Source organism: Podarcis liolepis, assembly GCF_965112155.1.
Source record: "Podarcis liolepis genome assembly, chromosome: 6".
Taxonomy (NCBI): domain Eukaryota; kingdom Metazoa; phylum Chordata; class Lepidosauria; order Squamata; family Lacertidae; genus Podarcis; species Podarcis liolepis.
Genome location: NC_139559.1, coordinates 16003622 through 16017418, shown reverse-complemented (window position 1 = coordinate 16017418; position 13797 = coordinate 16003622). Strand labels below are relative to the sequence as shown.

At 45.5% G+C, this 13797-nt stretch overlaps 1 protein-coding gene across 1 annotated transcript in view; it reads left to right on the top strand.

Moving 5' to 3' along the window:
* The first annotated feature begins 1880 nt into the window (after positions 1-1880).
* The window catches only part of RTF2 (replication termination factor 2), a 63066-nt gene continuing 51149 nt past the window's right edge, over positions 1881-13797 (top strand). Inside the window, exons 1-5 of the mRNA XM_083508251.1 lie at positions 1881-2036; positions 3373-3467; positions 3572-3665; positions 4836-4975; positions 6250-6328. Coding sequence (XP_083364377.1) covers positions 1968-2036; positions 3373-3467; positions 3572-3665; positions 4836-4975; positions 6250-6328 — 477 coding nt within the window. The 5' untranslated portion in view covers positions 1881-1967. The remainder of the gene's footprint in view (positions 2037-3372; positions 3468-3571; positions 3666-4835; positions 4976-6249; positions 6329-13797) is intronic.

The following is a 13797-nucleotide window of genomic DNA, read 5'->3' as shown; positions in this document are numbered from 1 at the left end:
GTGATTGCAAAAACTGAGTTCTGTTTCTAGAAGTAATGGAGAGACTCTTTGAGAAGCAAACAGAATGTGTGTCCATTTTCTCCTTGTGCAAGGAGCACAATAGTACTGTAGCTCCGTACCTCACAGGAATGTTGCAACAACAAATATATACCGGGTGTGTGTGTGTGTGTGTGTGAGATAATGTGTTGCCTCGGGCTGCTGAGAAGGCCCTTGAACAGCTTAACAAAGAATCAGGCAACACACTGGAAAGTAAGCTTAAAATATAATTTTCTTATATATTTTCTTATATTTTCTTAATTTTCTGCCTTGCATTGGTTTCCAGCAAAGGCAGCAGTAAAATCTAAGAAGGCAAAATACTTAGATTTTCAGTACAGTGGTACCTCGGGTTAAGTACTCAATTCGTTCCGGAGGTCCGTTCTTAACCTGAAACTGCTCTTAATCTGAAGCACCACTTTAGCTAATGGGGCCTCCTGCTGCCGCTGCGCCGCCGGAGCACGATTTCTGTTCTCATCCTGAAGCAAAGTTCTTAACCCGAGGTACTATTTCTGGGTTAGCAGAGTATGTAACCTGAAGCGTATGTAACCCGAGGTAACACTGTATAGCCAGCTTCAGACATCTATGTATTTAAAGCTGGAGCAAGCGGAGGCACGCCTGCCTCCATGGCTGGTCAAAGGAAGAAAGAGAGGAACAAGAAAGACAGGCACTTCGCACGATTGCATACACATAGGGTGCCAGGAAATTAATAAATAACTAAATAGATTCAAACCAAGAAATGGTGGGAGGGAGCTGGAGAGTCATTGTGGCTCGTAAGGATACTATCCCCGTAGCCTGAAGAGGACTTCAGCGAAAGGAGGCGAAGCACCAAAGTGACCGGAAGCGCGGCAGGGCTTTGTTTAGGCGGGGTTGCCATACGTCAGGAATTTCCCCGACATACACGGAATATTGTAGTCGGAAGCAGTGTCCGGGCGGAAATCGGCCAGATGTCCGGGAAAATCCGGATGTATTGCAACCCATGTTGGCAGTGTCGTTTTTGCCGATTCTCTGATTCTCCGATTTTCCTTAAAAGAAGCTCAAAAACATCATTTTTATTTGGTGATCCCCCCCCCAAAGTCTCTTTGACCTCAGAAACCGGGGGTTTCCCATGCACCTGTGACATAAGGGGAGATTCGGCGAGAGCCTTTTACACACTTTCCTTGCAGAACTGCTGACCAACGGTTGTATTTTCTTTGGTTGCTGCCGCCACTACCACACTTCCTTGGAAACATGATTGCAAAACAGTATGGAAATATTTACTGGTAATTCATTTACTGGTAATTCATTTCTTTTTTAATTGAGTGATGTAAGGGTTGGGGGATGTAAGCAAGCATAAAAACTTGCGGCTTGTTTAGTCAGAACGGAGTCCCGTTGATCTTAGTGATGCTTTGCACACAACAGCAGCAGCACTACATCCAGACCCTATGCGCTGCTTACTCCAAAGTGAATCCCAGTTAGTTTGGTACAATTTCTCAAGGAAGTGTGCCTAGGCTGCAGCTTTACAGCGATGCAAACACGCTTTTGGGCCAGGCCCTTACTTTCAATTTGCAGTGGCCTGGATAAATGTTTGTGGGAATGGCAAGCTAAATCCTCCAAGGGAGCAAAAAACTCTTTGACAGAATGTCTGGTTTTCGCAACGACTATTTTAAACGTGTAATGCATTTTATTGTATTCTGCCTCGCGTATTTTATCTTTTTCGCAATGGCTTCGGCTGCACCAAATGAAACAACAGCCGCACCGAATCACCGAAAGCATTCCGGGAAGTGTATTGCTGGTTGCCAGGTTGCCCTTAGCAACGCCGGCCGCCTACGTCATCTCCCCTCGCCCTCCCTATTTCCCTTTCTGCGCCGGAAATAGACGGCCTCCGTCGACCGGAAGCTCCTTTGTTTTGGAGGAACCCGGAAGTGCGGCAGCGGAGTAGCTGAGGGGGAGAGATGGGTTGCGACGGGGGGACGATCCCCAAGAGGCACGAGCTGGTGAAAGGGCCCCGCAAGATCGAGAAGGTGAGGCCTTAGCTCTGGTCTTCTGGGGTAGAGGAAGCTGCGAGGAAGGGTGGGCCGGAGGGCGCGCTTAGGCCTTGGGGGGGGGGGCAAGGGAAAGACGGCGGGGTAGTCCCAGCCTCAGAAGCTGCCGTGAGGTAGCTAAGCTTTTGGGAAACCTTTGTCACAAAGGAAAAGAGTGGGTGGGCAAAGCATAACGCCTTTGGCAGGAGTGCTCCCTCTTTCTGAACGGTTGATAAGGATTGGTGCTTCCCGCCAGACCCCTCCTTGTTTTACCTTTCCGCGACTCTTCTATTGGACATCTCAATAACAGAGGTGGTCTGTTCTGGAGGGTCCACACTTCCAGCAGCCCTCCGTTCTATCTTTAAAAAACACAGAAAAAGAAGCTGACACATTCAACATGACTTAACACAGGGATGTCCAACAGGTCGATCGCGAAGCTAAACAACTGTACTGAAGCCTCCCCAGAAGAAGCTTAACAACTGTGGGTCTTCCTCCCTCCCAAAAAGCTCAACAATTTAAATTATTCCCCCCCACCACCCCAAAAAACGCTCAACAACTTTGGTTAATCCAATGGGTAGATCACTGCCAGTGTGTTTATAGTGGGAGTAGATCACAGTCTCTTGGGAGTTGGACATCCCTGACTTTACATATTACTTCACCGCAACGACATGTTAAGTATGGTGTTGCTGATCTTCATGCAGCTGTCATCAAGAAGGATCATACTTGGGTTGTGTGATGTTAACATGCTCATGAACGTGAATCATAGAACATTATCATAGAAGGTAAAATGGGGGCAGAATTGAGTGAAAAGGGCCTTGTCAGCATTTAAGAAATTGGGGACGACGACATTTTTTTCTTCTCTACCCCTTTGTCTGGGCGTTGTGTTCTCTCGGGGTTGTTTCCTTCCTTGAGGCTGGGCTGTGTGTCATGAGAGCTTTTTGACTGCTCTGCAGAATGCTGGTGAGCAAATGTTTGACACATAATCTTAAAAGACAATGAAGATTCAGAAATTGTTTTGTCTGAGTAGCAACCTTTGACTAAACAAAGAAAATAATTTGGGGTTATTTTCTTCCATTCCCAGTGGGTTTTCTTTTTCTTTTCTTTCTTAAATGAAATTGCCCCAAAGCATTTCTCTAGTTGCTTATGTTGGGCCAAAACCCCCTAGAAAGCTCTGATCATGTTTGTCGTTGCCAACTCTCTTTCAACTCATTTCAAACTGGTGTTTGGGGGAAAGTAGGTTTCACATAGAAGGGAAAGCATAAACGAAGATGTCTGTAAAGTTTTTTTCTTTAAGAATTTCTTTCACAAAATGTTAATAATTTTATGTATTCCTCAGGTTGACAAAAATGCAGAATTGGTGGCCCAGTGGTACTACTGCACTCTGAGTCAAGAAAAGTTGAGCAGGCCTATAGTCGCTTGTGAACTTGGCAGGTAGGATTACATTTTTAAACTCCTTTTCAGCGAAACAATATTATTTTCTGAATAAATTGCAATCATGAAGTTTAAAGAGTTTTACAGTATATTTTCTATTACAGACTATATAACAAAGATGCAATCATTGAATTTTTGCTGGATAAATCTTCCGATAAAGTCCTTGTTGAAGCAGCATCTCACATCAAGAGTATTAAGGTGAATTAACATGCTTGTGATCCGTCTGAACGTTTCTAGATATCAGAGCCTACAACTATTAGGCATAATTCAGAGAAAGTTTATTTTGTATAATTCCTTAATACAAATCCTTTTGATTTTAATGAAACATTGAAGCTCCTACTTTCTCTAGCAGGCTTCTATTTTTTAAAAAAACCATGGGGCAGTCTTTATATGCTGCATCTTCTGGTGCCTTTTTTGCATGCTGGCTATTGGTCTGCTCTTGCTTCTGTCATAGTATTCCTTGCACTCAAAATGACCTTGTCTATCAAGCCAATTCCCTCTTCTTTCTTAAAATTATATTCAAAACCTTTTGGTTATTGTGAAGCATCCACATATTTTGCTTGGCCTTGATAAATACTGGTCACAGAACCATGCCCCTTCCCATGTTATGGCGCTTGTCCCCAACCTTGCATTATGCTTCTGAAGTGCCCCCTGCACCTTGCTTGGAGTTCATTGCAAGTTGTACTGTGCTTCAGAGCCCCTCCAAGCAACTCAGAAGCATAGTACTGCTCCTGGGAGAGAAGGAAGACCTAAGGCTCATGATATTCACCATAAGGGGATTGGGAACTCGCTGTGACAAATGCAATTGTGGATTCCTAGTTTTTACTGTCGTTTAAGAACAACTCTCAGCCTCATTCTTTCTGCATTACCCCAAAACTTGACCTTGTTTTCTCCTGTAGTCCCTTCTTTGCTTCCCCCCCTCTTACATTAAAATGTATTTGGGCAGAGAGAGAGCGAGAGAGCCCCACTTTTGTGGCGTCTCTGATGCTTAACATAGTTCTATTAAATTGTTAAAAAGTAATAACGGATTAATGGCAATTAAAGCTCAGTATGCAGTGCCTAAGCACCAACAGTTTAAAATTGCCTGCTATGTCTTGTTGTCTCTATCAGGTGAGTTGCTATTTTAGAAATTAACCAGGCTTGTAATAGTTGAGTAGATCTGTGGCTAGAAAAGCAATTCATTTCCATTGCTTTTTTTTTTTTTAAGAAACCTTTAGTCAGGAGTGGGAATTTAACCTTGAATGTTTTGCAAATGGTTTTATTAATATAGAATGATAAAGGGAAGAACTGCATTATTTCAGGAGGTCACTTCCATTTAAACTTGCTTCCATTTAAAAACTTGTGTAAGAGACTTTTATTTCCTTTCAGAACGTCATAGAATTAAATCTCTCAGACAATCCTGCTTGGACTGGTGACAAGGGGAATACAAAAGGGGATAAATATGATGACATCCAGAGTGCACGTTTCATTTGCCCTATAGTTGGGTTGGAAATGAATGGAAGGCATCGGTAAGTATTCAGTATCCTGTGTGATGGAGAAAAATTACTGTTCTTGGATGGTTAAGCAAGTTTTCAAAGAAACTAAATGCCACTGATTTCAATGGGGCATGCTACTTAGGAAGGTGGGAGTGGAATCACAGAGTCTGCTGCTGCTGTCCTGTGGGGCTCTGAACAGGAGCATGATGTGCAGATATGTCACATGCACCCCAGTATTGTGCATGCTTACTCAGAGATATCTCTCTCCCTGTGCTCATTAGGAATTACTTCCTAGTGCATATACATAAGCCTTCAGGATTAATGACCAAAATCTAGACACATTAAATAGTTTGCTATGAGAAAAATCAAATCTTATTTGAGTATCAAGGGACAACCTATTCAGGTCAAGTTGGGAAGCGTCTAAAGGCCTGCATATTGTAAGTTTTATCAGCATTAATGTCATTGAAGAATATGGAAAAGTATGAAATTTTAGTATCTGTAAAACTAAATATGTACAGTGGTACCTCGGGTTACATACGCTTCAGGTTACAGACTCCGCTAACCCAGAAATAGTACCTCGGGTTAAGAACTTTGCTTCAGGATGAGAACAGAAATCGTGCTCCGGCGGCATGGCAGCAGCAGGAGTCCTCATTAGCTAAAGTGGTGCTTCAGGTTAAGAACAGTTTCAGGTTAAGAACAGACCTCCAGAACGAATTAAGTCCTTAACCGGATGTACCAGTGTACTGTGATAGCACATGCTTGGCTTTTATTGCATGCTTACTGAAATGGGATAGTTGTTACTATATTAATGAATGAGGATTTTGCAGAGGCCTTTTCTTAATATGCACTTCCTGTGTTAACCACATGGGGGTGTTTTGGGATACACAGGCTGAATTGTGTGCTGGGGACAAATGGCAGTAACAAATGGATTATTATTATTCTTATCACCTTTCTTTTGCATTCTTGTATGACTTGAAAATTTTTGCTTATAAATTCTGGCCTTGATCCAGCTAAATTTAGTTCGGATGTGCAGCTCATCCTATATACGCTCGAAATGTTATGTTCCACTGAGTGTGATAAGACTAAGTGTGCATATGACTGCAGCCTGGGTCCCATTAAAACAATTAATACAAGTTAGCCACAATTGTCTTACACCCCATTGCTTACAGCAAATCTATACATGCTTACTCAGAAATTACTCCCAGTTAAGTGTGCATAGGATTGCAGTCTTAGTTAGAGCAGTCTGTAGCTTCATTTTGCCTGTGTATTTAACCTCTGAACATCATTTTCTCTCTGCTTTGCCAAAGATTTTGCTTTCTACGCAACTGTGGATGTGTCTTCTCTGAACGCGCTCTCAAAGAAATTAAAACTGAAGTTTGCCACAAGGTAAGCTTTGTCCCTTTCTCTCCTCTCCCCCCACCTTTCTAGTATATGTTTGTGCTTCATCCCAGCCCAGAATTACTTTGAATTGAGCGAGGGTTGTGGAACTGGATGGTCCAGAGGACCAGATCTAGAAGTGCCCTGCTCTCTGGGGGCCACTTTGGCAGGTTGGTAGGGAGTGTATCTGATCCCTGCTAAAAGCAATGCAACAGGGTAATGTGTTGCATTCAAACAGTGCAGAATACAACCTGCAGCTGCAAAGAAACATTGAATTTAGCACTGTTTGAAACCATAGCTATACCTGTGCTTTACCTGATATCATATGACATCAGGCAGCTGATTAGATGGGTATGATTTTGCCTAAATGACCTGGTGGGTGAATTGAGAAGGCCTGGTGGGCTTAATCAGCCCCACAACCAGATACTCCCCAGTGCTGACTTAAGCAGTGTTATAAACATACATAACTAGAGTCTACTTTGCAGCTCTTGGTTTTCTCTTCTATGCACATGTGCATTCAAAGAGAGGACACAATTTGTTTAACCCAAGGGGACTTTGGGGTCCTGTTTTCAGTAGACTGGTGAAAGTCATTCAAGTGTGTATCCTTTTACTGTGCACCAGACTTACATCTCATTTTCTCTGTCTCCTCAGAGTTAAGAATTGGTATTTTCTTTTTGTCTCTTAGGATTATGTTTATCATAAGAATTGTGGAGTTAGAAGGGACCCTGAGCCAGTGTGGTGTAGTGGTTAAGAACGGTAGATTCGTAATCTGGTGAACCGGGTTCGCGTCTCCGCTCCTCCCCATGCAGCTGCTGGGTGACCTTGGGCTAGTCACACTTCTCTGAAGTCTCTCAGCCCCACTCACCTCACAGAGTGTTTGTTGTGGGGGAGGAAGGGAAAGGAGAACGTTAGCCACTTTGAGACTCCTTCGGGTAGTGATAAAGCGGGATATCAAATCCAAACTACTACTACTACTACTACTACTACTATTCTTCTTCTTCTTCTTCTTCTTCTTCTTCTTCTTCTTCTTCTTCTTCTTCTTCTTCTTCATTTGGTCCAACTCCCTCCAATGCAGGAATCTAAATAGGCCATTCTTTAAGAAAGACTATTTGTGAATTTGCTTCCTCCTTCATTCCAACGGTCCTTGAATTTCCCTAAAGCTAGTTGTTTTGTTGGCTGTTTCCTATGTGGTTTCCATACTACTTAACATAGACTGCTGTTGCCAGTTGAATCCTGTGGCCCTTGGAACCCATCTTGTCCATCTCCTATACACACGTTGCATCTTCTCGCAGTGCATCTTTTCTCTAGCTTAAGATAACATGTGGCCCCCACTCCTTCCTCTCACTTATTCCAGGGCCAACAACACTGGCAACCCTAGATTCTTATTGTTCGTGGACAGATTACTAATAAGACATGTGCAGTTCTTTACAAATCTTCCATGCTCTCCTAAGGAACTGCACCCTCACTACCCACAGCTTGAGGAACACTGATTTAGTTGGTTGCTTTTGTCTTTTATTTTCTGCAGGCTTTCCATGTGTTTCCTTTCTCCACTTTCTCCTTTTCATGTGTGTCCATTTTCCACTATGCCATCTACCGTTGTTTAAGTCAGAATTTAGTTTTATAAACAGATGTACTGCAGTGGTAATACTTGTGATAATGTGAGTTAAGGATTCAAAGTAAACTGAAAGTTGAAGAAGCTGTAGTGAGATTAAGAGTAGTCTTTCAGCAGAGATTGTGGTAGCAGAAATGCACAAATCACTAGTTTCAGGGTAAGATATTCTTCATAAATGCATCTATGATTGATTATATATTTTAAAATAGGAATTCAGCTGCAGGCCATTAAGTAAAGAAAAAATCAGAGAGACCAGTATGGTGCTAGATGCACCGGTGATTTCACTTTGCGTGGACAGGCGGAGTCCCCAGATCCTGCACGGTCCCCCCGTCATGTGAATAACGACTCAAGACAACGTGCTATGGGATTAAATTGGCCACAACTTTATTAAATTTCAAATGTGGGTAGACCTTGGCTCAGGCATTGGGCGTTCTCCCTCCCCGGTCCCCAGCCGGGGACCTAGGGAGCATCAGGGTTATCCAGTGTGTGGGGGGGGGATGGGCCGGCTCTGGAGAACATATGTTCAAGCAGAGATGGCCGCCCCCGTAACGCCGCCGCCGCAGGAGGGAGCAATGACGACCTTTTGGTGTACGGCCAAAGCCTCCCTCCAGAAAACCCCTTTAACGGGGAACCCTGGTATCGCCGCCGCAAGAGGAAGATGGACAAAAGGATTCCGCCCAAGGCCTGATACCGCCAAAGTTGTGACGTTTTGCTACGGGAAAGGCGAAACCTGCCAATGCAGGGAAATTCCTTTCCGGCCCTTTAACAGCGACCTTAACGTAGCAGCGCCCGCATACCTGTGAAGAAAAGTTAACCTGCAAAACCTATGAAGAATAGTTAACCTGCAAAATAAGACCTTAACTGAGGGTGGGTAGGGTGGGAGAAGCTCTGGAGCCAAGTGTGGATTCCTAGGTAAGATCCTCCCTCTATTGTGTGGGCAGGTAATCCCTCCCCTACCTGGCCTGGTCTCCTTGGCAACGCTTCCCCCAGGTGGTATTGGACAACTGACTGAGGTAGGTGGAGACCTCCAGGTATCCCACCTGAGGGAAGGCAAAGCCAAGCCTATGCTGTTGGAGCCGCTCCAGATCTAGGGGCTGCACGCGTCCACGCAAAGGGCGCCCCCCATTTTAAGCGGGGAGCGGTCATTGCGTGGACAGGCGGAGTCCCCAGATCCTGCACGGTCCCCCCGTCATGTGAATAACGACTCAAGACAACGTGCTATGGGATTAAATTGGCCACAACTTTATTAAATTTCAAATGTGGGTAGACCTTGGCTCAGGCATTGGGCGTTCTCCCTCCCCGGTCCCCAGCCGGGGACCTAGGGAGCATCAGGGTTATCCAGTGTGTGGGGGGGGGATGGGCCGGCTCTGGAGAACATATGTTCAAGCAGAGATGGCCGCCCCCGTAACGCCGCCGCCGCAGGAGGGAGCAATGACGACCTTTTGGTGTACGGCCAAAGCCTCCCTCCAGAAAACCCCTTTAACGGGGAACCCTGGTATCGCCGCCGCAAGAGGAAGATGGACAAAAGGATTCCGCCCAAGGCCTGATACCGCCACCCGAGACCGCAATTGCGGTTTCGCCGCCAAGACTACCAACATCTGAAAGACGCCTTTGCCATCCTCCACCAATCAATCAGGCCATGCCTGATGTCGCTCAGCCAACGCTCATTACCCAGGTCCGATAGGTGCACGCCATCGGGCTGAAATAGCTCCTGCATGTAAACTTTAATGTTGGGGTGTTTCATGACCTGACCTCCCATGCGAGTGGTTGCAGAGCGCACTGCCCTATTGATTTTTTCCACAGTGTAATTAAGTCTAGTGGGTTTGATGTTGCCACGCCAATGCAAGCGTGGTAGAGGTTCGTACCAGAAAATCGTGATATTGGGGTGAGTGGCGTGCACGCTTTCCAGGTCTGCGATCGCTGTTTTGATCAAAATTATGCTTTTGCGCATGACCAAGTCATTTTCGCAGAGGTGGAGCACAACCGCGCTTGGCGGGTGGCAGAACGCAAGTTCGTGACGCAACCGAGGGAGCAGGGCATCCCACCGTGGAACGCAAGTTCATGACGCAACCGAGGGAGCAGGGCATCCCACCGTGGAACGCAAGTTCGTGACGCAGCCAAGGGAGCAGGGCATCCCACCGTGGAACGCAAGTTCGTGACGCAGCCGAGGGAGCAGGGCATCCCACTGTGGAACGCAAGTTCATGACGCAACCGAGGGAGCTGGGCATCCCACCGTGGAACGCAAGTTCATGACGCAACCGAGGGAGCAGGGCATCCCACTGTGGAACGCAAGTTCGTGACGCAACCGAGGGAGCAGGGGATCCCAACGCCTTCCCCGTTGTCCGAACCAGGCAATGGAGATCTTTGGCTGCAGACCCAGATGTTCTCCGCTGGAGGAGGAGCTCTCTGTACATCTCGGCTTGGCAGCCGAGCCCTTGCCGGCGCGACTCGCCATGGCTAGTGGGCTCATGGACCCAAAAGACCCTCTAAGTGCTGCTGCCCTCTTGGGCGCGGTCTTCTTGGGCTGCTCCTCCCTGGTCGCACGCGCCTTACGCTGTCCAGTGGCCTGTCTCTGGGCAGGCTTGGTGGACGCGCCCCTTACAGTGCCCCTTCTGATGCGGGGCAGAGAAGCAGCCTGACTCTTTGGTGGCATGGTGTGGGGCTAATAGAGTAGGGTATGCTAGGGAATCCGTAGAACAAGGGGGGGGGCAATGATTGGTAGAAAATGCCCGCTATCAATTTGCAAACACACACTAGTGATAAAGGAAGGGTTCAAATAATGGGAGGGGAGGAGATAAGGCAAGGACTGAGTCGCAGCAGGGATCGCTACTAAAGGCTGCAAAATAAAACAAGCAATAGTTTAGAAAATCACTGCACAGATTTCAGTTGAGGTCCATGGGCAGTCTCCCCTCGTCGATAATGAGCGCGATGCCTGCTGTCCACTGCACCTGCTGGCAAGCTATGATAGTGAGATGCAAAACCAATACGTACCTGATGAGGCCATAGGTGCGCCTAAGGACCACCGAAGCTCTGGAGCCAAGTGTGGATTCCTAGGTAAGATCCTCCCTCTATTGTGTGGGCAGGTAATCCCTCCCCTACCTGGCCTGGTCTCCTTGGCAACGCTTCCCCCAGGTGGTATTGGACAACTGACTGAGGTAGGTGGAGACCTCCAGGTATCCCACCTGAGGGAAGGCAAAGCCAAGCCTATGCTGTTGGAGCCGCTCCAGATCTAGGGGCTGCACGCGTCCACGCAAAGGGCGCCCCCCATTTTAAGCGGGGAGCGGTCATTGTATAAAGCAGCAGTCTCTGACTTAATCACGTCTAAAGTCAAAATGAGATAAGTATGTTTCAAGTTGGAATGAATTTTCCCCAGGGCAGAAGATTGGCTAGTGGTACTTAGAGAGTTTGCCTATGCATGTGGTTTGTGGCACGGCTCACTTTCCCAAGCCTTGAGGAGCTATGTACTCTGTGGACACATTTTGAGTTTCTCCGGTGGAGAAATGTACCAAGTGCTGGCCAGCTACATAACATGTGCGATGGGCACCATTTTGTAAGTTGACTCTTTTTATGATGACAACAGTAAACAGTGTGCAGGTGCTTTCATAGCTTAAATGCCTGTATAAGCTACCGTATTTTTCTGTCTATAAGATGCCTCCTATTTTGGGGGACTCAGATTTAAGAAAAATGGGTGGAGATGTATCCGTGTATAAGACTCCCCCTAATTTTTGACATTATTTTTTAGGGGAAAAACTTAGTCTTATACACAGAAAAATACGGTATTTAGCCCCTGGTGGCTGCACTTGGGTACTGCTGTGCTAGGGTGTCCCTAGCTCAGTGGTTCCCAATTAGCTTATTACTGAGTATCCACTATTTTTCAAAAGCCAAGCCATGTACCCCCTGCTTTTGAAAATTTTGATAACTCTATGGTAGTTACCTGTACAAAGCAATTTTTTGAAGAAAATGTGGGGTGGCCCCTAATAAGCAAAGGATTTTAGGTATACTATCACAAATTGCCTATTTCCAGACAGTGCCCTAGCACTAAACTAAATCATCAAAGGGTGAGCTGTTGTACTAATCATAGTGGCAACTTGCTTAGCTATTTCTGCTGTTGGACTTCCAGGATGAGACATGAATCCCAAACTCAAAAGCAAGATTCACTGAAAACCCTACTACAAGCAGTGGGAGAGTCCTCGAAACTTGGTAGTCATTGAAAGCAATTAGAAGTTCTTTTCCGTTAAAAAGTAGAGAGCAAGGGGAAGGGATCCCTTACCTTTTTTAAATGATAAACATGTGAACCCTACCCGTGGAGCAAGCCATTTGCTTTCTCTCTCCACCCCTCTCACTGCCCCCTGCCACTCCAATTGCAAGAGCCCTAATAAACTGTGTCAGAGGTTTTTGCCCAGTCCTAATTCACTTGCAATCCAGCAACCCTTTCACAAGTTTTCCCCGCTGCTAGCAAGCAGGCCCTGGTCATGAGCAGAGGCTGGGTGATCTGTGGATCATCATTGTGGCTTTCACTGTGCAATTAACAAGTGAGTCCCTGGCAAATCCCCAGGTGTCCCCAGACTCCTAACTGAGCACCACTTCCCTAGCTTATTTGATCAGTCAGTGAGAAGGTGGGTCTAGGGTGAGGTCTGTTGTGTTGGTTTTATGGCAGTCATAGGTTCAATTTAATGACCTTTTGTTCCTTGCAACTTTGTGATTTTGTAAAGTGATGTGAAAAAGTCATTGTTATGCATGTCGAAATGAAGCCAGCAGTGACCAATTCAGTCCTACCACAGAGAATACTGTGGACTTTGGTATAATGATGCTTTCTTGGCTTGCTATGTTGAAAAGTCAATAGAAACGGATCTATTGAAGTATTGATTCCTTTTAGAGCTGGCTGTTCCAGTTGTGCTGGTTCCCTTCCTTGTTCATGGCAGCCAAATAACATTAAAACAGGCCTAAACAGGTTTGCTATGCTACTTTCTGTTGGAGCCCACTTGACTATTAAATGATATCAAAAAGGAAATATGAGCTGCAAAGACAGTTGGAACATCAATAGTTGTATTATATAACAATGGGCATATTGCCCATAACAATAAATCTTTGTGCAGTGATTATCTTATAACTCGTAGAAGTTCAGCTTTCTACTGCGAATCCTGATCAGTGTTTGTTTTAAATGAAAACTGGATTTGCAAGAGTCATATTTAACACAGCTATATATATGAGCCCCATGACTGAGGATAAAAGAATGTAAATTGTGCCTGAAAAAGTTTCCAAAAATGGCAAATGTGTGTGTTTAATGTCTTCACCCTGCAAATCTTTCAAGTCCAGCCTTTCAAACCTACCTGCCCACTGCTACCCAACACTCGATAAAGATCTCTCAGTGGCTTTTCTCTGGAGCCCACCCTCCTCAGGCTAGGTGGACAAATAACAGCCTTTGTGGCCAAAATGTGAGGCTTTCTTCCAAGATGTGTTCGCTTGGTGTCATGGTTAGTACCTTGTAGGTGCCAGGCAAAGGCTATCTTTTCCCTTTGAGCTTTTAATGGCACTTAATTACTTTGTCCTCCCTCTTGAGCATAGTTTTTTATCACTTGTTTTACTGTTGGCCTCCTTTTTCTGCTGTTTTCTGCTGCATTTTTATTGTTTCATGGATAATGGTTTTATTGTGCAATATTATTGTTCATAGCCACTGATAAGATGAGATATAAATTCTGAAAACAAGCCTTTCATTCTTCGTCCTCTGCAGATAAGTCCAGTGTCACATCTGGTCCTTACCCATTTTGGAATTCAGGGGAAATTCAGATTAACTAGATTTATTCACATCCTATATACCAGGGGTCAGCAAACTTTTTCAGCAGGGGGCCAGTCCACTGTCCCTCAG